Source organism: Rhinolophus sinicus, linkage group LG02 (assembly GCF_036562045.2).
Source record: "Rhinolophus sinicus isolate RSC01 linkage group LG02, ASM3656204v1, whole genome shotgun sequence".
NCBI classification, from domain to species: domain Eukaryota; kingdom Metazoa; phylum Chordata; class Mammalia; order Chiroptera; family Rhinolophidae; genus Rhinolophus; species Rhinolophus sinicus.
The window spans coordinates 59,466,504-59,494,497 of NC_133752.1; the positions used below are offsets into that span (position 1 = coordinate 59,466,504).

Below are 27,994 nucleotides of genomic sequence, written 5' to 3' on the forward strand. Positions count from 1 at the left end.
CTCCGCCTCCTTCTCTGGCGTTTGGAATAAAAACTCCTCAGAAACATTCCAAATGCACAAGTGGTTCTCATCTTTTTTGCAGTTTAAAACCTGAGTGGAGATTCAAGGAAAACTACACTGGATCACCCAGTTTCTTTTACCGGGTCATCTGAACAGGTTGTACTTTTATTATTATTACTGATACTAATATTTAGATTTAGAAACAGGAAACAAAGGTGCAAATTGTATATCATGAAACTATTAAAAAAAGGAAATACAGGAAGTATAAAGTCTTGATTAATACTTTTGTCGCTTAATAATGTAAAGCACTTAAGCCTTTTTAAGTCACTTGTGTGTCATTAAAAATAACAACTTGCATTTATGTATTGCTTTGCTGTTTAAAGGCTTTTAACATAAAACTGCTGTATCATAGTTACCTTGCTAGTCCTGCTCCTTGCTGGACATGTTCTCAATTTTATTGATTAGGAAACAAATCAAGCAAGGTAGAAACTGACTGAAGACAGACTTCTAGTCTGGTGTTCACTTGTGTGGAAATATGTCAGAAGCAGTCTATTAATACCTTGGGTCTTACAAACATTACTATTACTTTTAAGCAAGAGACATCAGATAAATACAGCAGAAATACAAGTCCTTGGTAAATCATTGACAAGTAGATCTTTGGCAGGATTGTACTTATTTTATCTAGGAGTCCTTAGTAGAAACTAAAGAGCCCAGAGAGATTTGGGATAACAGTTAAATTTAACGAGTATTTTTGAGCATCTACTTTGTGACACAGTGCTGAGGCCTGAGAGAGAATGATGCACAAAAGGATATTCTCTGCTTTTAGCCACTTTCCCCAAATCCAGGCAAGTCCAAGATGGTGAGGACTAAGTGAGCACTGTGCATCTCTATTCACCATGGTATCCCAGCCCTTCACACTGTGCCTGAGGATGAAGTAGGCACTCACATAGAGTATCAGCTGGAAAGGCAGATTGTGGGATGGAGGAGAGGAGGACAAAGAAAGGAAGTTAAAAAAGAGTAAGGAAAGAGGAAATATAGAGAAAAAGAAGAAAAACTCTTTCTGAATTCAATTGAATTTATGAATCACAGTTTTAACAATTTTTTTGTTGGCATTTCTATACAAAAAGTAACCTGTGTACTCAGAAAATAAAATTGAAAACTACTAACTGAAATACATCTTCTGAGAAAGAACAGCTAGAGGGTGTGTCCATACATCATGATAAAAGATAATTTACCAAAAGAAGTTAAACAAAAAGAAGAGATTTTATCATATACCACCTAGTTTAACTTTGAGTCCAAAATTGATAATGAAGGAGAGGCCAAAAGTCATCCAACTCTTTAATGATCAATCAGCTACTCCCAACTGACTATAAGCCAATTCTTACGAACTCAGCAGAACATCAATTAAGTTGTTCACATGAATAAACAAATCAGTAGCCAGAGCAGCTAAGTCTTTCATACATATTTCTTCTAGTGAAAAATCTGTTTTCTCAGAACAAGAGGAGTTGATAAATCAACTTATTACCCAATCAAAACAAGTCTGATTCCCAATTAAAATATTATACTTTTGAGGAGATTACATCTGGTATACCTGAGAGGGAGATTTTAAAAGAGTTAAGTTAGAATTTACTTGTTATTATTTGTCTTATTGATGATAGCCATTCTAATTTGTGGGAAGTGATATCTCACTGGGGTTTTTATTTGCATTTATCTGATGATTAGTGATGTTGAGCATCTTTTCATGTGTCTATTGGCCATCTGCATGTCCCATTTAGAGAAATGTCTACTCAGTTCCTCTGCCCATTTTTTAATTGGATTGTTTGATTTTTGGTTGTTGAGTTGTATGAGTTCCTTATATATTTTGGATATTAGCCCCTTATCAGAGGTGTTGTTTGCAAATATCTTCTCCCATTCAGTTGGTTGCCTTTTTATTTTGACCCAGCAATCCCTCTCCTGGGTATATACCCCAAAAAATCTGAAAACATTTATCCATAAAGATATATGTGCTCCAATGTTCACTGCAGATTTATTTACAGTGGCCAAGACCTGGAAACAACCTACATGTCCTTCCGTAGATGATTGAATAAAGAAGTTGTGGTATATATAAACAGTGCAATACTACTCTGCCATAAGAAAAGATGAAATAGTGCCATTTGTGACAACATGGATGGATCTTGAGATTATTATGCTAAGCAAAATAAATCAGACAGAAAAAATCAAAAACCATGTAATTTCACTGATGTGGGATATAAAACTGAAAGCAACAAATGAACAAGAAAAACAAATAAATAAAAACTCATAGACATAGACAATAGTCTAGTGGTTACCAGAATGTAAGGAGGGAGGAGGGTAGTAGATGAGGGTAAATGAGATCAAATATATGGTGATGGAAGGAGAACTGACTCTGGGTGGTGAACACACAATGTGATACATAGATGATGTATTGCAGAATTGTACACTTGAAACCTATGTATCTTTACTAACCATTGTCACCCCAATAAACTTAAATATATATATATATATATATATATATATATATATATATATATATATATATATATAATAAAAGTATAAATAAGACAACATTTGTTGAAATGCTGTTATCACAAACTCAAAATTGGGTAATTTGGGGAGGGGAATGGTACTGAAAGTTGAAAGCCAATGAAATAAATTTTGCTTAATTAAAATTCTACAACTAACCCTGAACATGAAATATGTTGTTATGGGATCAGGAGATGAATTACCAAATGACAACCATCTTGTTTAAACTTATAAATTTCAGACAAGTCAGTCAATGGGATTGTCTACTACTTTACTGATTATTCAGTGAGAGAGAAAAGTAAGGGTAATGTCAGAGGTCACAGAGGAAATTTTCATACCCTCAAGAATCCTTGTCTTAGATATCCATTACAGTGTCATAATTTCATCTTCTTTTAAATACATTCACCAAGCATTTGAATTGTTTCATTAAATGAAAGATATTCAGGAACTAAGGAAGTTCTGACTTTGAGATCTGGCAATAGCTATAAAATGTGACCATCAATCTTTATTGTTATTTAATGTAGACATAATTAATCAAAGTGATTCTTTCCCAAAATATTGTTGTATTTCTATTTATATGCCTAGCAATTTTGACAGAAAACTTGAAGGCTCTATTGTTTTCATTCATTATCTAATTTATTATGTATAAATATTACATATAAATATGGTAATATAAATGTACACATATTTTACATAGTTTTAAATATTTTACTTTATAATGCCTTGTGCTTTATTATTTTTTTATATATTAGACTGATCTCCTTAATAGGATTAGAAACTCTTAAAAACACCAAGACTATGTTATATACTTCTTTAATATACATTTACCCCATATGCTCAACAGCTAAGAAATGATCGACAGCCAGGAAACCTTAGTATCCAGATCTATTATTAATGTTAAAACATAAAGTACATGCAAAGTGGGAAACATAACCTTTTTTTTCTTTTTTAGTGTACAATTTATGATGGATTCTTCTAAACAGGACTACTTTCAATACTTTGCCAGAGTCCATGGAATTCTAATGTATAAAGATTTTGTCAAATATTGGGATGATGTGGAGACATTTGAGGCAAGACCAGATGACATTGTCATTGCCACTTATCCCAAATCTGGTAAGTCTCCCTGTTATGTCTAAGTTATACCCTTTTCTCCTAGAAATGATAAACCCATCTTGAATGGTAAATATTAACTTGTTTACTTCCACCACACTCATTCTTCATATTAAATAATGACAGACATAGTAGTTTAGAAATAGCATAAAAAAGTAGCTTATGATAGCTCTATTCTAAGACCACAATCCATACCTATAACTTGTGCAGCATATTGAAAAAAATGGGTATTATTGACCACTTTGGAAAATTATGTAATATACATGGGTGAATATAAAATCATAAACTAAACATAAAACTACTAACTGTGTTTACCTTACGTCATTATTGTCATGGTTATATAAAGTATAACCAATTTTCACAGATTAAGATTAAAAACAACAAAAACTCTTTTTCAGCTAACCAGCTCCTCTTTATAAGTCTATGCCCAAAACTTCATTTTTAAACAACATCTTTTTTTTTCTGAGATTAGCTCAGCTGTTAATTATAGTTCCGAGTCATATAATAATAGACCTTTAAGAGTTAGAATGGTCCAGTTAAGACTTCTCTCTTGTTATGTTTAGCAGTTAAATATGTTCAGCACTTAATATGTCTTAGGCTACTACTAAATCTGTTCCTTCACTTCTCTTCCCTGTCAGAATCAATGTCAGCTCAATACCAGTCATCTGAAGAAGAAACCTGAGAACTATTCCAGATTCTCTTCCTCTTGCTTCTTCACCTGTCAAATGCAGTCAATCAAAATGTTTTGCCCCTTTTGTCTTGTAGATATGTGTACATCACAGTCACTCTCTTACAAGTCTCTTGTCTGTCTTCTTTTTTATTTTTAATGTTTTTTATATTAGTTTCAGGTGTACAAAACAACATAATGATTAGATATTTACACCCATCACAAAGTGATAATGCGCCATTGTCTCTCTTCTAATTGATCCTTCACTCCATTCTTTTATTTACTCTGCCACTAGATGACTTCTTCCAAAACACAACCCTGATAATCTTGCTCTTAATGTGTGTCAATGCCTTTCCAAACTTTTAGAAAATAACTCGAATTCTTTAATATGAACTACAAGGTATTTCATCCCCACCCATCTCTTCAGGTAGACTCTTTGATTTAGGCTTTACAATCTATTTCCCATTCTTTTCCTCACTACTATACTATTCTTAAATATCTAACCTTTGATTTAAAAAAAAGGAAAAAGAAAAGAAAAAGGAGAAGACAGTTCTTCTGCTTGGTAAAACCCTTCCATATCTCACAAAACTGGTGCATTTATGCCACTAATTTGTTCAGGCTAAGCTCAATTATTATGTTCTCTTGAAGGCATTCCTTGTCGAAACATTGCATCAGCAGCAGCATACTGAATTAAATGTTCCTCCTTTGTAGTTCTTTAAATCCCTGTGCCCACCTGTATTATAATATCTTAAGAAAAAGGAAGTGTTGTAATTACTGAACATTGTTTTTGACTTTCAAAGGGCTTTTGATCACAACAGGACAGGGAACAGGTTTATTATTTTCTATATCCTCTCAACTTGACTCAAAATGAGGAATAAGAAGTTAACTGTAAAGTTTGTGGTTTGAAAGCATATTTGAGTGTATCATCTATTATTTAAGCCTCCTTACTTTTTTTTTTTTGTCATGGGACATTTCATCATAAATCCAAATACCTTCTTCAAAAGAACCAAGTGACCCCACTCTTAGCTTCTGAGGACAGTTGACCTGGAAACAGGAAGTTCATAGACATGTGACATAGTCTGGCTCAGATAAGAGGAACGTGACCAAATTCTCTAAAGAATTTGACTTAGAAAATGCAGAGATAATGAAAAAAGTAGTAATGGAAATTGAAAGTAAAAAGATAACAGGTGTAGGTGGGTTCACAGCCATGAGGTTGCATGGGAAGCCCAAGTTATGTGGGATCAGAAACAAAGAAATAAAGAGAAGAGGAGTCAGTGGGGTCATGGGATGAGGCTAGGGAGGGAGAAGAGGTGGGGATTTAATTAATCACAAATAGTCAATAATTTAATCATCCATGCCTATGTAACAAAATATCCATAAAACACTAATCCAGAGGATGTATCTCTTCCAGATACAGTTACTAGAACCTGAAAATAACTATCATATATATTGTTCAGCCTTCTGTCTTGGCTTAATAGCTTCATGTACTTCAAACAACCAATCTTTTTTATAAATATATTTCCCTTCCACCATCCTGATTAATATGATTTACATCATCCCCTAAATGTAGTGGTCCATATTATAGCCATGAATCAAATAATAAATAGTCATAATAATATGAGTTTTACCAGGAGTATGAGGGTTTTAATCACTTTTGTATCCCCCCCAACACACTCTACATTACCTTTCATATATAGTTCCCACAATAACTATATTTGCAATGATAGCATATTGTGGTCCACATAGATAGCAACACAGAAGAAAAACCCTATGGATATGAGCCTCTATATTTCTATTAACCCATCCTAAGACCTAAGACCCTTTGATCCTGCGAGATTCATAAGCAGACCCATTCTTCTGAAGGATAAATGTGTGTGTGCGCACACATACACGTACATGCCTATTTTTCAGTTTGGATTTCCTAGAAATAAAGCTCTCTATCACGAACCACCTCTCTAATCCCCACCCCTAGCTCACCAGAACTGACTTTCAAAGGGCTTTTGATCACAACAGGACAGGGAGCAGGGAGTCATTTTTGGTAGGAGATTTTTTTTTTTCTTCATTTTTCAAGTGAATTGCCTTTAACAAAATAGCTGGGGTTATTGAGAAGTGGGGAAGGAGAGAAGGGGAAGGGTGGTAAATTACTAGAGGTGAATGTATGATCTTCTATAAACAGGACATAAACAAAGCATATGGAATTCTAGAGACATTGAAATCAAACCAGAAATAAGCAAAAAGTAAAATGAATATGATCATATTGAAATTTTACAGTGCTCTGAAGTTTGTTGTCTCATTCTATAATGGTTATAATGAAACTCCCTACTCATATCTGTCTGCAGAAGACCTGCTCTGAGGAGAATATATGCTGAATGTCCAGCTTTCAATAATTTTCTGATGAAAATGCTCATTGTCTTTGCAAAAAAATAAAGATCAGGGGATTTTACAGGACACAATAACATGACCTGAAATAACACAATAAGAGTAGAGCAATTTCAGTACAGCCTGGGGAGTTGAAGCTAGAGGCAAATAAGAATAAAATAAATTAATAATCGTGTATTTATTGGCATTGCAATATGCTCAGCACTAATTATGTGCATAGGGTACAAAGGCAAGTATACAAGTTGACCTCTGCATGGAATGAGCTTATATTCTATTAGGTAAATGATGATAACAACATGGTGATGATGATACATGTCCAATCTGAACTGAGTGCTTACCACTCTGACAAGTACTTTTCATAGAAAAGTAATTGCAATGAGCTTAGCAGTTAGGTAAGTCACATAAACAAAACTGAGGCACATAAAAATTAAGTAACTCAAGCATGATTCTAGGCTAGTGAATGATTGGTTAAGACAATATTTCACACTAGGTAGAACTGGAAGCTCTTGCTTTTAACCACAGCTACACCTTGTTAACTAGGAAGACGCCTCCTTACTTTTTAAATGTAAAACTTTAGATCCAAACTATTATCAGCTTGCATAATGTCACAGTTCATCATGGACAAATTGAGACTCCTACCACAGGTATGTTTTACTATAATATTCATCCTTATTTATTGAGGCTATTTTGGGGTCCTATTAGATTAAATATTAGAGAAAATAATTCTTAAGTCCTGTGGCTATTGTGACACCCTTCAAATAATATTGCATTGGTACCAATCTACTTCACCTAGCTATAAATTCATCATTTCTATCTTCAGCCCAGCATGGTCAGTGAGAGTCTCAGGTTTGTTTAATTTTAACAGGCACCACCTGGGTTAGTGAAATTGTGTACATGATTTATAAAGAGGGTGACGTGGAAAAATGCAAAGAAGATGTCATTTTTAATCGAATACCTTTCCTGGAATGCAGAAAAGAAGAGATGATGAATGGTAATGTTTAAATTGATTTTAAAAGCTATATGAATATATTTTTAAGTGTGAATGTAGATGATGCAAGGAAAGAGACTGTACGCAAGAGTGGCAATTAGTATTATGTCTCCCATATAGCAAAGCATGTAAATTTAAATTTAAATCTTGACAGAGTTTATGGTATAGCATGTGTCTGGAAAAGAGTGAATAAAGGTAGCTCATAAATGCCTTCAGCAGAGCCTAGCAATCAATATGAGCATTTATCTCTGTATGGGCTACATGTGATGATATTTTAAACACTAGAAAACTATATTTCTTTTTTAGGAGCTATGCAAAAGGATATTCACAGATAATTTTAATATTGTGAAAAATGAGAAACACCATAAATATTAGTCAACACAAGAATATTTAAAAGTGATATAATAACACTGTAAAATCATTAAAAATTTTAGGATGTCATATGTTTTCAACATTGCAGTTTCAGTATCATATTGAGGAAAAAAGGCAGTCAGAAAATATTAAAAATTCGTGTGTGTGTGTGTGTGTGTGTGTGTGTGTGTGTGTGTGGTACTTGAATGGCTATGACTCTGGGCATATAGAGATATATTTATATAGGAGGCTATTCACCAAAATGTTAATAATGATTTTTCTAAAGTGGTAACATTTTATTTGATCTTATTTTTTCTCTATAATTTCCTCTATCTAATCTTTTATAGTGAGTATATTATTATTATTATTATTATTATTATTTAAATATAATGTAGTATCTTAAAGTTACTTCTATTTTTAAAATATCTATAAATGCCATATAAATATTTATGTTTTGAAGTTGCCTAACCTTTCATTGTTTTTAAAAATCAGGAATAAAACAATTAAAACAAATGGCATCTCCTAGAATAGTGAAGACTCATCTCTCAGTGACGCTTCTTCCAGCCTCATTTTGGGAAAAGAACTGTAAGGTAACCAGAGTCAAGTATTCTTAAAACTTTATCCAACTCAAAGAAATTTTAGAATGCTCAAGTCATAACAGTGTCATATACAACTTGTTTATGTTTTCTTTCATTAAATCTATAAATATTTAACAAATGTAGCTTACAGTCAGTATAGTCAGAGTCTGTATTTTAATTTCAACTCCAGAGGTGATTCTGAATAAAACAAGTAAACTCTCTAAGGCAGTTTCCTCCTCTGTAAAAGAAGGTTAACAGTAGCATCTTCCTCATATAGTTGTTATAAAGGTTAAATGAAATAGCGTTTATAAACTGCTTAACATAGCACCTAGCATATTGTAAACAATAAATTGTAGCTACTTTTGTATTTGTTATTAGTACTGACTGTATTGAATATTGAATGTACTCCTTTTGCAAACTTTAGTACTTGGTACTATGAGGTATGCAAATGAACTAGACAGAGATAAACCGGACAAATATTATATAATAATTATTTACTGAGTGCCTATCGTACACCAGCAATATAACAATTAACAAGACATATGCAGTCCTTGTCTTCATGGACACATAGTCCATTGGGGGAAAGGGACAAGTAAATAGGCAATGCATTGTCACAGGTCAAGCAAGAGAAGAATTCTAGCCTATTGAGGGCTGGGAAGGCATCCAAGAGCAAGTAACATCTCAGTAAATATTTGCAGAATGCACAATGGTTAGTCTGTATAATCCCAGAGGCAACCCAGGGGGGATTTGAAACCAGTTTAGTTTAACTAGAAAATTGAGTGTACATATTGGCTGGATGAGTGAAGGGAGATAAGCTAGGGCTTGATTACAATAGACGTTGAAGTCAAATTATGAAGTTTGGACTCTATTTCACGATAATGAGGAGTTATAAACATATTAAGCTGATGATTAACATGATCAGTTTCACTTTTTAGAAAAAATGATGAGTAACCAAAAATACATACAAAACATTAAGTCTTGGAACACTGATACTGTTTATCAATGCCTTTCTAGCTTTTTTAAGGATACACTATGACCCATACCACATATATGAGTTATTAAAGTACCATATGCAGTTATTACTAATCCAAAAGGTGATTTATCACAGTCATGAAACATTTCCACTTTGTACTCTGTTGTTACATGGTGTATTTGACGTTTTCTGAGATCCATGATCCAAAATTCTGTAGATCCCAATGTTTCTTTGTTTTCTTTTACCATAAGCAATCCAAGATAGACCATATACATTCTGCTGAATTCATTCAATACATAACGCTCTCTCAGTATATTTTCTAGATGTGTCATTACCATTCTTTCAAGAGATTTGACTAAGTTACTTTATTTTTCCTTTGAAGAATGGGTGATAGCCTCCTTTACTTTTCAAATGGAAATAGATACTATACTTTTACAATAGTCGCAGTCTTCTCAAAATTGCTTCTTACATCAGAGATCATCAAAGCGTAGAAAATAGTTGGATGGATTCATGTTCTGAGTATTTCCAGGATATTCACTGCGGGACAAAAAGGCAGATGAATTGAGACTATTAGTGAAAGTGTGTATGAAGGTGTGGACCAGAAAATATAAGTGATAAAAAAGTGGAAGAAAAAAAAAGGAAACAGGTGAAATTTAGTTCTAAGATAATTGGTGTTTTGCACAAGATGATAGAATTTCTTAATGCTAGAACTAGCAACTAAAATCAAGCGTTCCTGGTTGTTAATTTGTTGGTGTTTCCACTACAGGTAAAACAGAAACTCACCAGGGTGTTGTTGAAGGTTATATTTTCACTGAGATCAATGTGCACACAAACCCTCTTACACATGTTTTTTGTCTGTTTGTTGTTAAAATTATGAGTGTGGAAACAATAGGACTTTTTTTCCCCTTTAGTATACAGCATGGTAGTATAGCATAAAAATCGGAGGACTTTATTGTTGACTGAATGATTTACCAAATCATTTACTCTCTTTGATTTATTCCCAGTGATGCATTCTGACTCAGCTTCAGTTTAGTTTCTTCATATAAACTGGGGATAATTATCTATCTGGCCCAATTTGTATCAATAGAATTGTGACACTCAAATGAGGTATTATATGTGAAAATGGCATAAAAATGTAGAGAACTAACATTGAACAACACTACAAAAGATGCTGTCACTTCAGGTTATTGAAGGACTTTTCTTCTTTATAATTTTATATATTTTATAGACTTTCTAAAACAAATATGTATTATGTTTATAATTGAAAACATAAATGCTTTCTTTTTAAGTCTTGAAGTATTTTTAATACTTGAAAAATATTAGGTGATTTAATATTTGATTTTATCCTCTTAGATGATCTATCTTTGTCGGAATGCCAAGGATGTGGCTGTTTCTTATTATTATTTCTTTCTAATGGTATCTGCTCATCCAAATCCTGGATCTTTTCCAGAGTTTGTAGAGAAATTCATGGATGGAGAAGGTAAAATAACTTATTTTCTCTGAATTCTTTCAAGGTAAATGATACAAGACAAATGGCATCTCTAAGCAAAAATTTTGGTCATCTTTTCTGGTCTGTTATCTTTCCTGATCCTTAATTAAAACACATATGTTCTAGATGCTCTTTAATTTTAGAGAAACCATAGGGTTTCCAGATGTGAATGGCAAATTGTGGAATATGACAGGTCAGTTCAATGCCTAAAAATATATAGAAGTATACTTGGGATTTGGAGGTAACATTTTTTCTCTTTAAGATTGAAACTCAGTGTCCAATTCTTTGTCTTGTCTGTTTTTATTAGAAAAGTATTTCAAAGCATGTTGTTACAACTCCATTGAACAACAAGAAGAAAGGAATAGGGGAGAAAGAATGCCCCATTTTTCCCAAGTTCAGGTGTTAGGAGGGTCCAGAATTCACAAAGAAGTCTGAATATCTACAGAGTTCTTATTCATTTTACCCAGTGTACAGTCTAAATGATTCAACTACATTCCTCAGAATAGTGCGAGAGTTACTTGAGCAGAAATTCCAGGAAATTTTGCCTTTTTATTTAATTCCATTCTAGAGCAATTGAATATTTAGATTTGAGGAAAAAAGGGTTCAAGAGATTCTATTAACTGAAGAAGGCCATTCTGATCCTGTAGTGATAATTCCGTGTTTCCCTGGAAATAAGACCTAGCCAGACCATCAGCTCTAATGAGTTTTTTGGAGCAAAAATTAATATAAAACCTGGTATTATATTATATTATATTATATTATATTATATTATATTATATTATATTATATTATATTATATTATATTATATTATATTATATTATATTATATTATATTATATAAGACCCGGTCTTATATTATAGCAAAATAAGACCAGGTCTTATATTAATTTTTGCTCCAAAAGACGCATTAGAGCTGATGGTCCGGCTTGGTCTTATTTTTGGGGAAACACGGTTGTAAGGAAAATAATAATAGCACTTTGATAACCATAGAAGCTAATATTGACTCAATAAAAGTAGGATATGTGTGCTTTGTGTTTGTTGCTACATTTTGGGAAAATGTATACTACAGCATCATGAATAAAATATAGGCAGTGTGATAAAAAATACAGTGAATGTTTTAAATAAAAAAAATTGTTACAGTAAAAGACACATTGCCATTAATCCCCCTCAAAATACTCCACCCTTACTTTGAACGCACTTATCTCATCATTCTTTCCACTATCTCGAGGAATTCTGTAAGTCTTCTTTCGTGAGAGTCTTTAGTTGTGCTGTCATGGCTGCTTCCGATGTCCTGAATCAGTTTGACTTTGAGGAAGAGCCAGAAGTCGCACAGTGCCAGATCTGGTTAATAAGGTAGATGAGGACACACCAAATGTTTTTATTTGACAGAAATTGCCATATACCAGGAGCAATGTGTGACATGAAGCATTGTCATGATGGAGGAGATTTATGGCACACTTTAAAACACACCTTCTCTCAACCATAGCTCACACTCAACTGACTACACCGAACAAGTTGAAACTTGTCACAGACTGTTACTAAGGTTAGATGCACTGCTTCTTGTATTGAAGATCCCTGCCTTTCCATTGGATGGCACTTGGCAGCAGCATTCATCATATTTTTTTTATCACAATGTGGAAAGGCTTCGTGTCACACATTGCTTCTGGAATATGGCAATTTCTGTCAAATGAAAACATTACAGTGTGTCCTCATCCACCTTATTCACCAGATCTGGCACTGTGTCACTTCTGACTCTACTCCAAAGTCAAAATGATTCAGGACAATTGAGGCAGCCACAACAATGCAACAAAGACACTCAAGACAGAGGACTTCCGGAACTGCTTCAGAATGTGGCATGAATAATGGGGTAAGTGTGTTTGAAGTGAAAGGGAATAGTTTGAGGGGGATTAGTGGCAATGTGTCTTTTACTGTAATAATTTTTTTTTTAAATTTAAACATTCACCGTATTGTTTGATCAACCCTCATATGCCTCAACATCATCAAAACCCACATTGTAAAAGAAAGATAAAGTTGCACCTTCACAAAACAGATGAATAAGATCACTATAAATATTATTATGTAACTTTTTTCTCTAAAGAAAAATCTCCAGTAGAATCAAAGAACAAAAAAGGTATGCAATGACTTAATGCAAAGTGGAATGCTTTGACTCACACATCTTATATCATTCTGTCATCTTTTTATTGGGTGAAACACTTGGATATACGTGAGAGAAGATAAAGGAAGAGAATGAAGAGACAGTATTTGGTCATATCACATCCTCTCAAAAATCTAAATTTTTTACAGTCAGAATACACTAAAGGTCCCAAGAGAGCACCCTTTGCCAATAAAATGCATGTAGTATTATATAATAAACAATTATATAGCTACTGGCTTCAGTTGCCAAAGCTAGTTTGTAAATGGCAAATTAGAGACCTGGACTAAATTCTGATTGTAAGAACATTGATAGATCCACTAACTCAACTCCCTTTACTAACACACACACACACACACACACACACACACACACACACACACACACACACATTTCAAAAATGCTTTCATAAGCTCTGAATCAAATTGATGGGAGGGGGACTTTCTTCACTTTCTCTCTGTGCCATAAACCATGTCACAATGGTGAAAATTGGAAATATGTTTCTTTATGTTGTTTATTCAACATACTTTTCCTCGTTTACTGTATAAGAATTTGCTTAAGATGTGTAGCTGATCTCTAGTTTTCATTCTATGATTACTTATTTATATTTATTTGTAGCTACTGTTTGAACACTCATTTTCAAGCTGTATACAGATGATACTATGCCCTTATGTTGTTTTTATTCCTAATTTTAGTTCCTTATGGTCCCTGGTATGACCATGCAAAATCTTGGTGGGAAATGAGAAAGAATCCACGTGTGCTATTTCTTTTCTATGAAGACATAAAGGAGGTGAGAAACTGAAAACATATGGACATCTTAGTAATGTCTAAAATGTAGCATTTGACAACAGTCTAGAGACAAAAATCAGCTTTTAAATAAATGATGTAGTCACCTCTAAAAGTTATAAGAATCCACATACTTTAGCACAGATTTAAAACTAGTAAACATAAATCTGTGGATGAGTATATTTAAAACCAAGTGTCAAAAAAATTAGCAAAGATACAATTTGAGAGAACTTGAGTTTATGAAACAAAATAAAACAAGACCACCACACACACATGCGTTCGCGTGCGCACGCGGACACCCACACACACACACACACACAAACACACACACACACACAGAATCATGACAGGCAAAAAGAGTCACCTGACCAGTCTCCAAATCTATAGATGTTGGAAATATCAGAGAACTTTAAAATAACTATGCTTAATATGTTTAAAGATATAAAAGAAGAAGTTTAAAATTTTACAAAGAAACAAGGGCTACTAAAATTAACAAGTCAGATAGGGAAAAAAAAGAGCAAAACAGAATTTCCAAAATGATAAAAAATTGAAATTAGAAATCAGGAGATGGTTTAAATAACAGATAATACATGGAAAATCATGGGTTAGTAATGTGGAAGATGGAGCTGAGGTAATTACATAGAATTTACCACACTGAGATAAATAGAATACTTTAAAAAAGAGAGTAATGGATATGTAGGATAGAGTGATAAGAGTTGATACATATATATCAACTCAAACTTTCAGAAGAAGAGAGTACAGAGAATGTTTGGAACAGAATTTGCAAAATTCTGATGTCCTCAAAATGTCCTTATAATCCAGTTTTTTTATAGTTTCATTCGTAATCAGGATAATTAAAAATAAAAAAAAAAATCACTATGAGATGTCACTTCACACCCACCAGTCCGACAACAATGAAAAAGACTGACAATAATAAATGTTAGTCAGGATGTGGATCAGTGAGAAGTAACACACTGCTGACAGTAGTATAAAAAGATACAAACACTATGGAAACAGCTTGTCATTATACACAAAGGTCAAACATGCACATAAGACCCGGGAATTTCACTAGTAGATATATACTTTTGAGGAACTCTGGCTTATGTGCTTTAGGTTATAGGTACAACAATCTTCATAGCAGCATTCTCCATAACCATAAACATTGGAAACAACCCAAATACACAAGAATCAATACATAATGTATATTATTATCCTATAATTAAATATTATATTGCAATGAAAAGGAATAAACTTCACATGTGTATATCAAAAACACATATATAGTATTGGTAAAAAAAACATATATAGTATTGTCTAGGGATACATATGTACTAAGTTTCAAAACTATAAAGTAAAGCACATGATTGATTAGGTCAACTTCAGAGTAGCAGGTCTTTTGTTGTTCTTGTTTGTGGAAATGGGAATGGAAAATGAAAGGAATGCCAATGGAAACTTGCAAATGGAAGAATTCAACAAATTTTGAATGTTCTGTTCCATAAATTGGGTAGTAGGTAATGGGTACTGTGTCATTTTAGTTCTTTAAGCACAAATGTATACATATCAAATAATTTTTTAAAAGACAGACAAAATACTGCGTCTCTTTATTAAGACAGGAGAAATGTCTTCTTTCATTCCTTATTAACACCAAGAAAGCAATTGATATCCATGTCTAGTTCACTTCTTTATATAATTATTAAAATCCATGTTGCTGTACTTCTAGAGGTGTTTTGATGAGGACATTTAAAATAAAATAATAAATAATATTTTAGAAATTTAATTATAATTTATTTGTAGAATTTAACACTAGCACAAATTCAAAGGAGAAGCAGCCATGATCTGTAGTTTATTACTTATCTAATACTGTGTTCTGTAACTAGAATATTGAAGACAGGAAATTTAAAAGGTACACAAGCAAAATTTATTATTTAATCCGACCATTAACTAATCCAACCATCTCAACCCCTTCCACCCAAATTGTCCATGTCCACTCATTTCCCACTTTAGTTAATAATGGCCAGGTTTAACTTTGCTCTATATTTGAATCAATAAGGAGTCTAAGAATGAATAAATAAAGGTTCTATTTTTTCTACAATTTATCAAGTAGAGAATAAGACATATTAACATTACTTATAAAGGCACAATATTTTTTGTGGAAGACAGACAAGTAAATAAAATATTATAAGAATAATTATATGGTACAATAGATTTATATGATAATTTATGGGAGTAAAAATAGTCATCTAACTTAAATTGGAATTGTAAAGGAAATCATCCCAAAGAAGGTGACACTTCAGCTGAAGTTTAATAGGTAGCTATAATTTGTAGGACAGAGAATTTGAGAACAGCATTCTATGTAGAAAGAACTACACACAGAATAAGCATTATAATTGGTATTGCAAATACTTAGTTGCATTGAGTGATTTAGCTGGATAATAGGGTACACTATAGGAGTGACATAGAGATAGGGATGTTTGTAGCTATGGTTTATATATTACTTCTGAGTTTCCATGCTGAGGACTTGACTTTTTACACATTTTCTTAATCTTTCTGGTTCCTTTGCTTTTCACTAGTTACACAAAAAAATTAGGAGAAAAATTAAAGCTGTTTGCATATTTTCAACCCTAAACTTGATCTATCACAGGAAACTGTAGTCTTTGAGAGTATATGTTAATATTCATAGGTATTTATTGAGCTTATACATCACCTCATTTAGTGTTCTAACAGTCTTTGAAGTATCTATATTTAAAATATTTTTGATTAAAGTATAGTTGGCATAATATATATTAATTTCAGATATACAACATAGTGATTCGACATTCATATAGCTTACGATGTGATCACTATGGTAAGTCTAGTAATCATTTGTCATCAAGCAAGTCATAATGGTATTATTGACTGCTTTCCCTGGATGTAAACTACATTCCGGTGTCTTATTTATTTTATAACTGGAAGTTTGTACCTCTTATTCTTCTTCACCCTTTTCACCACCATTCCACCATTCCCCTCACCTCTGGCAACCATCAGTTTGTTTTCGGTATCTATGAGTCTGTTTCTGTTTTGTTTATTTTTTTTTTGAGTCAACATATAAGTGAAATCATATAGTATTTGTCTTTCTCTGACTCATTTCACTTAGCATTAATACCCTCTAGCTCCATTCATGTTGTTGCAAATGGCAGTATTTCATTCTTTTTTATTGCAGAGTAATATATATATATATGTTTTACATCTTCTTTATCCATTTGTATATCAATGAGCACTCAGGTTCCTTCCATATCTTGGGTATTGCAAATAATGCTGCAGTGAAAATAAGGGTCCATATATCTTTTAGAATTAGTGTTTTCATTTCTTCAGATAAATATCCAGAAGTGGAATCACTGGGTCAAATGGTAGTCCTATGTTTAAGTTTTTAAGGAATCTCCATAAGGGTTCCCTTTTCTCCACATCCACACTAACACTTACTTGTTGACTGTTGATAACAGGCATTCTGACAGGTGTGAGATTATATCTCATTACAGTTTTGATTTGCATTTCCCTGATGATTAATGATGTTTATAGCATTTTTTTGTGTGTCTGTTGGTCATCTGTATATCTTCTTTGGAGAAAAGCCTATGTCCGTTGCCCATTTTTAAAATTAGGTTGTTTTTTGATGTCATGTTGTATGAGTTCCTTATAGATTTTGGATATTAACCCCTTATTGGACATATAACTTACAAATATCTTTTCCCATTCAGTAGGTTTTATTTTGTTTTGTTGATGGTTTCCTTCATTGTGCAGAAGTATTTTAGTTTGATGTAGTCCCATTTGCTTATGTTGGCTTTTGTTGCCCTTGTCTGAATTGACATATCCAAAAAGATATTGCTAAGACCAATGTCAAAGAGTTTACTGCTTATGTTTTCTTCTAGAAGTTTTATGGTTTCAGATCTTACATTTAAGTATTTAATCCATTTTGAGTTTATTTTTGTATATGGTGTAAGAAAGTGGTACTTTGTATATGGTATAAGAAATTATGGTGTATATGATGTGACTTATTTTTTATGTCCTCTCTATGGATGAGGAAAATTATGTTTAGAGAAGTTAAAAAAATACCACTTCCCCAAGAAGTGTTGTTCATCAATAGAAGCCAAATTCCAGTATCAGTGGGGGAAAAAATAAATTAAGGTTTCTCTCTCTTTCCCTCTTTTTTAATCCAAATAGTAATGTGTTCGGTTTTAGTAACTGAATCTTCAAAATATTTTTTTTCTCCCTAGGATATCAGAAGAGAGGTGATAAAATTGATAGAATTTCTTGGAAGGAAGCCATCAGAGGAGCTTGTGGACAAGATTGTACAACATACTTCATTCCAAGAGATGAAAAACAATCCTTCTACCAATTACACAACACTACCAGATGAAGTCATGAACCAAAAAATATCTCCTTTCATGAGAAAAGGTGAGAGAATCATGTGATTCGTCTCTATTGCTATAGGATGTCACAAGTTGAAATAATTATAGGGAAACACCTATTGAGGCCTATTCATACCTTGTTTTCTTCAGAGTTGTTTTACATTTGAGAATTCTCTTTATTGAGTTAGCAGTTCTTCAGAGGCATAAACCACTAGTACTACTAGTACTAATAATAAATAGCTATTACTTGTTGATTATTTAGTATATGCAGCATGTTATACCAAGAATGCTCAGCAGCCACTGCAGCTTCAGCGCCAGCACTAACACCACATCTACTATTATTATTTACTAAGCCTGTGTGCATTGGTGCTGGATCATGTACGTTATATAAATATATATAATTTTAAAATTGTCATTATTTTTCAATTTTAATCAAAGACTCAGGAGAGAATTTCTGTAATTATTTCATTTTGAGACGAGGAAACAAGCTTATAACAATTAGTCAGCTTTTCCTTGACCAAGTGGCCAACATTTTTCAAGACTAAGTGGCAAATGATCAAATTCAATAAATTGTAGATATATTAAGTATATATAGTTCTTTATATATAGATTGTACCTCAATAAAGCTGTAAAAAAGACTAAGTTTCAAAACCCTTAGTAACAAATATGGCTCTGTTTAGCAAAAAAATATCAAAATATAATAAAGTGACATTCTATGGAGAGGAGACATAGTCTGATGAGAAATGTAGTCAGTTTATAAATCCAAAGGGATGTAAAATATACAGAGTATGTATTAGGACATCTGGTCTTACTGATGTGTGAGAAAACATATCTGTTTGTTTTTTTTCCGGAGACCTTAGTAAAGCTTTGTTACTCTTCAATTACTTTTTTTTTCAATTGAACTCTTTTTTTCTTTTTTTTAAAGATTTTATTGGAGAAGGGGAACAGGACTTTTATTGGGGAACAGTGTGTACTTCCAGGACTTTTTTCCAAGTCAAGTTGTTGTCCTTTCAGTCTTAGTTGTGGAGGGTGCAGCTCAGCTCCAGGTCCAGTTGCCATTTTTCTAGTTGCAGGGGGCACAGCCCACCATCCCTTGCAGGAGTCGAACCGGCAACCTTGTGGTTGAGAGGATGCATTCCAACCAACTGAGCCATCCGGGAGCTCAGTGGCAGTTCAGCTCAAGGTGCCATGTCCAATCTTAGTTGCAGGGGGTGCTGCCCACCATCCCTTGCAGGACTCGAGGAGTTGAACTGGCAACCTTGTGGTTGAGAGCCCACTGGCCCATGTGGGAATCGGACTAGCAGCCTTCAGAGTTAGGAGCATGGAGCTCTAACCGCCTGAGCCACAGGGCCGGCCCTGTTTGTTTGTTTGTTTGTTTTTTAAGGAGCAGAATAAATAAAAATCTTGTTCTTTGAACTAAATTGTCAGTGAGAAGGCTAGGGAAATTTTTAAATAATAGGAATAACCTGCCACTGGGTGAAAAGAGGGAGCCCATGAAAAGAGAGTTAACACACAGATTACACTTTAATTATTTATTTCTCAAATTATATCTGTCTCCTTTCCCATTAGGTCCATACATATTTTTAAGATAAAACATTGGACTTTAATTGTCATGATTGTAAAGGGCTGCTTACTGCTATACCCTCAGAACTTACCCAGGATACATATTTTCTCTTTTGTTTTTTTGGGTATTTTACTGGGAAAATTTAGAGCTGGGATGGGATGATTTCCTTCTGCAAGGGCAGGGTTAGATATGATGGAAAGTAAAAGAGAAGGGCCTGTTAGACTGTTATAATAACCTGGGTGGAATCACTGAGGAGCCTCTCTGTCAGTAACAGCAGAAATGGAGAGGAAGCAATGAGTATTAAGCAAGTCAGAATATGAATAAGGAATTAGATGTAGGGGTTTATGGGATAATCTCCAAGTTTATGCCTTGGATACCTTGAGTTGCAGTTAATTGGGTTACGGAGGCAAAGGGGGAACCACAATTTTGTGGGGAAGAAAATGAATTAATTTTTGAACTAGTTGTTTTGGGGATACTTGTATGGAATCCAGGTGACAAGATCATGTAGACAATTAGATACGGAAACATATGGATTTGAGTGTTATTAGCTTATGGATGATATTTAGTATCTTGGAAATGGGTAAAACAACGGGTCTCATCTTAGGAGCCCCAACATTTTAGAGGAAATTGGAGAAGAAAAATTCAGTGAAGTAACATTAGAGGGAAGAGTCAGAGAAAGAAATGTGCTGTTTGTTGTTGTTTTAACAATCACAACAAATCCTTCTTTGCAAACTCAAATATGTATGTTATTTTTGGTATATATTTTGTTCCTATAATTGAGGATTACAACAATAAAATTTGATTCGGTATAAATGAAAGTGATGTATATTAGAAAACTTCATGATTCTGACTTGAAGACATAATATTTATTGTTTTTCTCTTTGTTACAGGAATTGTAGGAGACTGGAAGAATCACTTTACAGTAGCCCTGAATGAGAAATTTGATAGGCACTATGAGCAGCAAATGAAGGGGTCTACACTGAAATTACGAACCGAGATCTAAGGAGGGTTTTCTAAATATGTCTGAGATTAAAGCTTTCTTCTCATCATTCCTCAACTTTTCCTATTTTAGATGAATAGAGAAGGAGTCATGTGAAAGATTAAGGTCAGGTTCACATGGTTATTGAGATCTTCATATAAAAAGACAAGAAAGATTTTTTTCCTGCTATTATCTTTTTATTTTACTTTCTTCTTCTCCTTTTCCTCCTCCTCCTCCTCCTCTTCCTCATTCCCCTCCCCCTCCTTCTCCTTTTCCTTCTTTTTACAAATATGCACAAAGCTATAATCTATGGGAATGGTGTAGGAACACAGAGTTTGAGTTGTCAGAGGCTCATTAAAAATAATCAAGCTCTCCAAATTCTTTATATTTGTGTTGGCTTTTTTTTCCCCATTATGTAGTATGTTTTGTGTACATATGAACTTTGAAAATCGTGAGAGACAGAACAAAAAAATAAATAAATTTGGGGCCTTACTAGAATATTACATCCTCCTAACCTAGAAGGTTAAATCTAAGGATAAATAAATATGGTTTGTTTTCTTGCTCTTTGAAGAAATGTCTAGGGATTTCTGAACACGCTGTTCAACAGTATGATTTTTCAGAATCAAAGCTATTTTTTAAAAAAAGTATAACATAGTTATGCATTATTAAAAATTGAAGAGTGTTGGAAAATATTAAGATTTTGTTTTGGTCGGATGAGAAGCAGAATCTCAATCACTGAAGGCAACTATTGTTATTGATTTCTTTGTTTAAATTAAATTTATTAGGGTGACAATGGTTAGTAGACTTACATAGGTTTCAAGTGTACAATTCTGTAATACATCATCTATATATCACATTGTGTTCTCTCCACCTAGAATCAGTTCTCCTTCCATCACCATATATTTGACCCCCTTTACCCTCTTCTACCATCCCACTTCCCTCCTTACCCTCTGGTAATCACTAAACTGTTGTCTGTGTCTGAGTTTTTGTTTCTTTATTTGCTTGTCTGTTTCCTTTGTTGCTTTCAGTTTTATATCCCACATAGGAGTGAAATCATGAGGTTCTCAACTTTTTCTGTCTGCCTTATTTTGCTTAGTATAATAATCTCAAGATCTGTCCATGTTGTAGCAAATGGCAATATTTCATCTTTTCTTATGGCAGAGTAATATTCCATTGTGTATATATACCACATCTTCTTTATCCAATCATCTATCGAAGGACACTTTGATTGTTTCCATGTCTTGGCCACCATAAATAAATCTGCAATGAACATTGGAGCACATATGTCTTTATGGATAAATATTTTCAGATTTTTTAGATAGATACCCAGGACAGGGATTGCTAGGTCATATGGTAATTCTATTCGTAATTTTTTGAGGAACCTCCACACTCCCTTCCATAGTGCCTGCACCAATCTGTATTCCCACCAACAGTGTATGAGGATTCCTTTTTCTCCACAGTCTCTCCAACACTTGTTATTATTTGTCTTGTTGATGATAGCCATTATAACTGATGTGAGGTGATATCTCACTGTGCTTTTGATTTGCCCTTCCCTAATAGCTAGTGAAGTGGGGCATTTTTTCATATTGATTTCTTAAATGCCCATTTTGTTATGATTTTTTATTTAACATCAAAGTGTACAATAAAATGTTAATTTTATAATTTGTAAAACTCATAGTTGCTGTTGCCCACATGTAACTAAACAAGAATAAACTCACATATCTTTCTGACTTTAGTTCTTAGTAAACCAATATATTCCAAATTTGCCTGATTGAAATTTGAACCACTCACATTTCCCCACAGCTTGTTCAAACTTCTCTGCAACTTCCTTGGAGAAAGAAGGTACTTGAGATAGCTTAAAATTCAAATAGAAACTTTAACCCCCCTGGGATTCTTTGACATCTTTCTGGGGCTGGTCTTTTTTTATTTTTTATTTAATTTATTGGGGTGACAATTGTTAGTAAAATTACATACATTTCAGGTGTACAATTCTGTATCACATCATCTATAAATCCCATTGTGTATTCACCACCCAGAGTCAGTTCTCCTTCCATCACCATATATTTGATCCCCCTTAACCTCATCTCCCACTCTTACAGTGTGTGTAGGCTGGAGACAATGAAGAACTTGGATAGCATCATGTGGTGAGATATATAGGGGTAACCACTGTAGCTTTGGTTCTGTGCTTCCAAGAAAGCAAGAGATTTCTGGTTACCTTAGTGTTTAATATTTTCTAATAATTAGACCTCCTGAATAATGCTTTCAGGCCAAGTGTTCAGATACTCAGAAGCACTTAATAAATGTTTATTGACTAACTGATTAATCAATACCGTGTTAAGACTGGAAAGTGCTCAATAAGCATTTATTAATGAGGGTTGTAATAAGACATAATTTGAACCATGCCACAGAGTTTCTTTATATGACTAAAATACCTGAGAATTTGATTTGGGCAACAGAATAAATAAAGTAGTACTGAATTATACCCATGGTATAAAATTAATATCCATAAACACATGCTGATATAAATGATTGAATAAATAATTAAGTGGAGACGAATAGGTAAATAACCTATAAAGGAGAATTCAAACTAATTATGTGTAACATCCCATCCCTTAAGTGTGGGATTTACAGAGTGACTTCCTTCTAAAGAGTCTGCAAGGGCTTAGGGGTAGGGTGCACAGGGATAGTATCTTTACAGTAGAGAAACCTGGCAAATACTACCTCAACCAGTTAACATCATCAGTGATCAGACATGTTGATAGTAGAAATCCTTGAAATGTAATAAAAATGGTTCTTCACCTCGTTGGCCTTTCTTTCAAAATTCTACAATCATTGTGAAACGATGGGGAAACATCATATAAACGAAACTGAAGGAAAATATGCAAAATATCTGACCACTATGCCTGTTTTGCCAAAGTCATCAAAAACAAGGAAAATCTGTGAAACTGTCATAGTCAAGAGAAATCTAAATATACATGACTTCTAAATGCAACATGGTATCCTGGGTGAGATCATGGGATGATAAAGAAGGACATTAAGGACATTAAGTAATAACAAAAAATTCTTAAAATATATAGACATTAGTTAATAATAATGTATCAATATTGGTACATTAGTGTGTAAGAAATGTACCATAGTACTGTAAAAGTTTAATAATAGGGGAAAACTCTGTAATATTCCCAAAATTATTGTTTTTCTGTAAAGGACCAGTTAGTAAATATTTCCAATTTTACCGATTGTTGTCGGTCATTGTAGCAACAATTCAACTTGGTCACTAGCTTCAAAGCAGCCAAAACAACACATAAACAAATGAATGTATCACTTTGTTAAAATAAACATTTATTTACAAAAGCAAATGAAAATGCGGATTTGGCCTGAGGGTTGTAGTTTGCTAGCCCCTACTCTAGATAATTTTTCTTCCATTTTTAGAAATGTAGAGATGTCCTCTATTTTTAGAAGACCAAAGAATGAACCAATAGTTATATTTTATCCAGAACTTAGTTGCTCTTTTTTGATTGTCTTTCAGAATATCTACACAGCCATATTGCTGGAAGCAAATGTCTTTTTTTTTAAAATTTAAGTATAGTTGGTGTACAATCCTATATTGGTTATATTAGTTTCATGTGTGATCCTACACTTCCAATAACTTACAATGTGATCACCCCACCAACTCTAGTAATCATCTGTCACTGTGTAAACTTATCACAATATTATTGACTATATTCTTCTTCTCCTTTTCACTCATGCCCCCACAACCTTCCTTCTGGTAACTATCCCTCTGGTCTCTGTTTCCATGAGTTCCTTTTTGTTTCGTTTGTTCTGTTTTGTTTTTAGATATCACATGTAAGTGAAATTAGACGGTATTTGTCTTCCTCTGCCTGACTTATTTCACTTAGCATAATACCTTCTAAATCTCTCCATGTTGTCACATACATCAAACTGAAAAGCTTCTGCACAGTGAATGAAACTTTTTAACAAAGCAAAAAGGCAACCTATGAATGGGAGAATACATTCACCAATAAAACATTTGATAAGGGGTTGATACCCAAAATATATAAGAAATTCACACAACTTAATAACAAAAAATTAATCCAATCGAAAAATAGGCAGAGGACATGAAAAAACAGTTCTCCAAAAAAGACATACAGATGGCCAACAGACACCTGAAAAGATGCTCAACATCACTAATCATCAGGCAAATGTAAATCAAAACCACAATGAGATACCATCTCACACAAATCAGAATGGCTATTATCAAAAAGTCAACAAATAATATGTTGGTGAGGATGTGGAGAAAAGGGAACACTTGCGCATTGTTGGTGGAACTCCAAATTGGTGCAGGCCCTATGGAAAACAGTATGGAAATTTTTCAAAAGACTGAAAAGAGATATACCATACACTCAGCAATTCAACTTGTGTGTATTTATTCTAAGAAAACGAGAACCCAGAAATCCCTCTTCTGGGTATCTACCCAAAAAATCTGAAAACATTTATCCATAAACATATATGTATCCCTATGTTCATTGCAGCATTATTTATGGTGGCAAAGACATGGAATCAACCGAAGTGTCCTGTGATAGATAATTGGATGGTATGAGAAGGTAAAGGTGGTCAAATACATGGTGATGGAAGGAGAACTGACTCCAGGTGGTGAACATACAGTGCAATATATAGATGATGTATTACAGAATTGTACACTTGAAACCTATATAATTTTACTAACTAATATCAGCCCCAATAAATTTAACAAAAAATATAAATAAGTAAATAAATACACAAACAGATCCACAGTAAAGTGCAATATTTCTTAAAACATAATTGGTGTGTTTTCACTTCTGCTGCATTGAATGGGCCAAAGATATCATGGCCAAGTCCAAAGTCATTGGGTAGAAAAGTACACTTCTTACACAAGCAAAGTAGAGGACAGTGAATATTTCCAACATTAACAATCAATTCCCACGGTCTTCTCTTACCTTTTTATAGCTTTCCATAATAAGAATTGCTAAAAATACGCAGGAACAAAATTGCATTAGGAAGAGTTCAAGCACATCCCAGTTTCACTCTTAACCCCTTGCCACACCTAAAACTCAGTCAGTTATACATTTTCTTCTTATGAAAATGCTGAATTCATCACATACTGTGTTTCCCCCTAAAATAAGACCTAGACAGACCATCAGCTCTAATGCGTCTTTTGGAGCAAAAATTAACATAAGACCCGGTCTTATTTTACTATAATATAAGACTGGGTCTTATTTAATATAATATAAGGCCGGGTCTTGTTTAATATAAGGCCGGGTCTTATATTGATTTTTGCTCCAAAAGACTCATTAGAGCTGATGGTCTGGCTCAGTCTTATTTTCGGGGAAACACGGTAGTACTTGCATTGAATCCCCTGATATTCCCAATGTTTGGTCCAAAGTATCAGAACATTTGAGACTGCTGGGCCATGGTGAAAACATCAAATCGATCCACACCTTAAATGTCATCCATAGTACATACTACCAAAGCTAGTGTAGTTATGAGGAACTAGAAATCTATGCTTTGTGATACCCTGCCAATAGGTTCAGCCTTGTAAGAGCCAAGAAAGTTTTGTTGAAATACAGAGAGTACCAAAAAAATGTATACACATTTCAAGAAAGGAAAAAACTGTATTAAAATTGTAATACTCAATATATACCTATAACAAAAGATGAATACAAGTCATGTGCATACTTTTTTTTGGCACCCCTGGTACATGGATGCAATACCCTCCCTCAAAAAATCATAGTCTTGTTCTATGTATAACCCGTCTTTAGACTAAAGCATTTCTTTTCATTCATTTCAATCTTGATTTTTGTTTTTATATTCTGTGTGTATAGTCAAACTTATGTATTATATGTACATGTCTAAATAAACACAGTTTCTGCAAATTTGTAAAATTTATTCCTAAGAGAATATTTACTTATAAAATGTATCTCTACAAAAATATTTAAAATATGTTTCTCCAATCAAATTGACAATGCTTTTTAGAAAAATAATTATTAGGGTCACGTTAGGGTGTTCCCTCTGAAACATGGGATGAGTGCTGGATATCATTAATTTACCCCCTTAGATTTATTCTCACCATTTTCCATCCTGGACTGTGCACTGGGAGGCTGATTTGTATAGGTTACATCAACAGGATTCTGGACCATCCGGTTTCTATTTGGCAGGAGATCTGAGGGAAGAAGAAAAGTGAAGTCACGTTGATTATTTCCCTAGCTCTTTCCCATGAGGTCAAATTAAGTGGACTCCATACTTCAATCAAATTAACTGAAAGGGTTTTATCACTTAAATTCCGTGTTTTCATTATGACACACTTTCTTTCCTCAGCTATATCTAATGACCCTAAAGCTGTATCTCTCTACAATTTTTCTAGAACATAAATCTCCAATCTCCTGCAAAGGGCAGAAATGGGGGCATGCTAAGAGCCTGAGGATGATTTTCTGGTTGCAAGGCATGTGGGGAGGCAAACTAGGAATGTTTTTCTCTTGTTTTTCAGGCTAATCTGTAAAACTATCTAATTGCCTCCAGTTGTTTTGCCTTCCTGTAATTCTGCAGCAATGTGACATTCGGGCTCTTTCTTGATTACTGCTCTGAAGCAGACTACAAGAAAAAATCTTAATCTAGATTTTCCCATTAAATTCAAAGAAAATATCTGTTTGGGATGTTCACAGAAAACAATAATATAAAATATTTACATCTTCATATTTTGTTGAATGAGAAGTTTCAACTTCAAATTCCATTGTTGTGCAGACTGATAAACTCACAGATTTTAAAATTTTTGCCTTTTTAAGCATCGTGATTTCAGGACGTAGAGACAAAAAGGAGCCATGTCATAGAAGTATTTTGATCATATGGATAACGACAAGAGTCTCAAAGCAGTTTTCCCTATCTTGAAACAGGCCATTTTACCACAGTCACCACTATGACTAGGTGACTAAGAAAGATGACATACAGAGCTGCCTCTGGACGGTACAGGCATAATTTAAGACGCAGAATGTGCTCCAACTTTTCTTGGCTGCATTTCATTTCCC

At 33.6% G+C, this 27,994-nt stretch overlaps 1 protein-coding gene and 1 long non-coding RNA gene across 2 annotated transcripts; one reads left to right on the plus strand and one right to left on the minus strand.

Moving 5' to 3' along the window:
• Positions 1 to 22,216, plus strand: SULT1E1 (sulfotransferase family 1E member 1). Its single transcript, XM_019715659.2, has 8 exons — positions 1 to 156; positions 3,494 to 3,654; positions 7,563 to 7,688; positions 8,529 to 8,626; positions 10,941 to 11,067; positions 13,924 to 14,018; positions 18,262 to 18,442; positions 20,851 to 22,216. Exons 2-8 carry the CDS (start codon positions 3,504 to 3,506, stop codon positions 20,961 to 20,963), a joined length of 891 nt encoding a protein of 296 aa, XP_019571218.1. The 5' UTR covers positions 1 to 156; positions 3,494 to 3,503; the 3' UTR covers positions 20,964 to 22,216.
• Positions 22,064 to 27,994, minus strand: LOC141569964 (uncharacterized). The gene is made up of 3 exons (XR_012493702.1): positions 27,659 to 27,994; positions 27,043 to 27,135; positions 22,064 to 22,199 (listed from the first exon to the last, which is right to left on the minus strand). It is a non-coding gene; the product is annotated as an uncharacterized LOC141569964 (long non-coding RNA).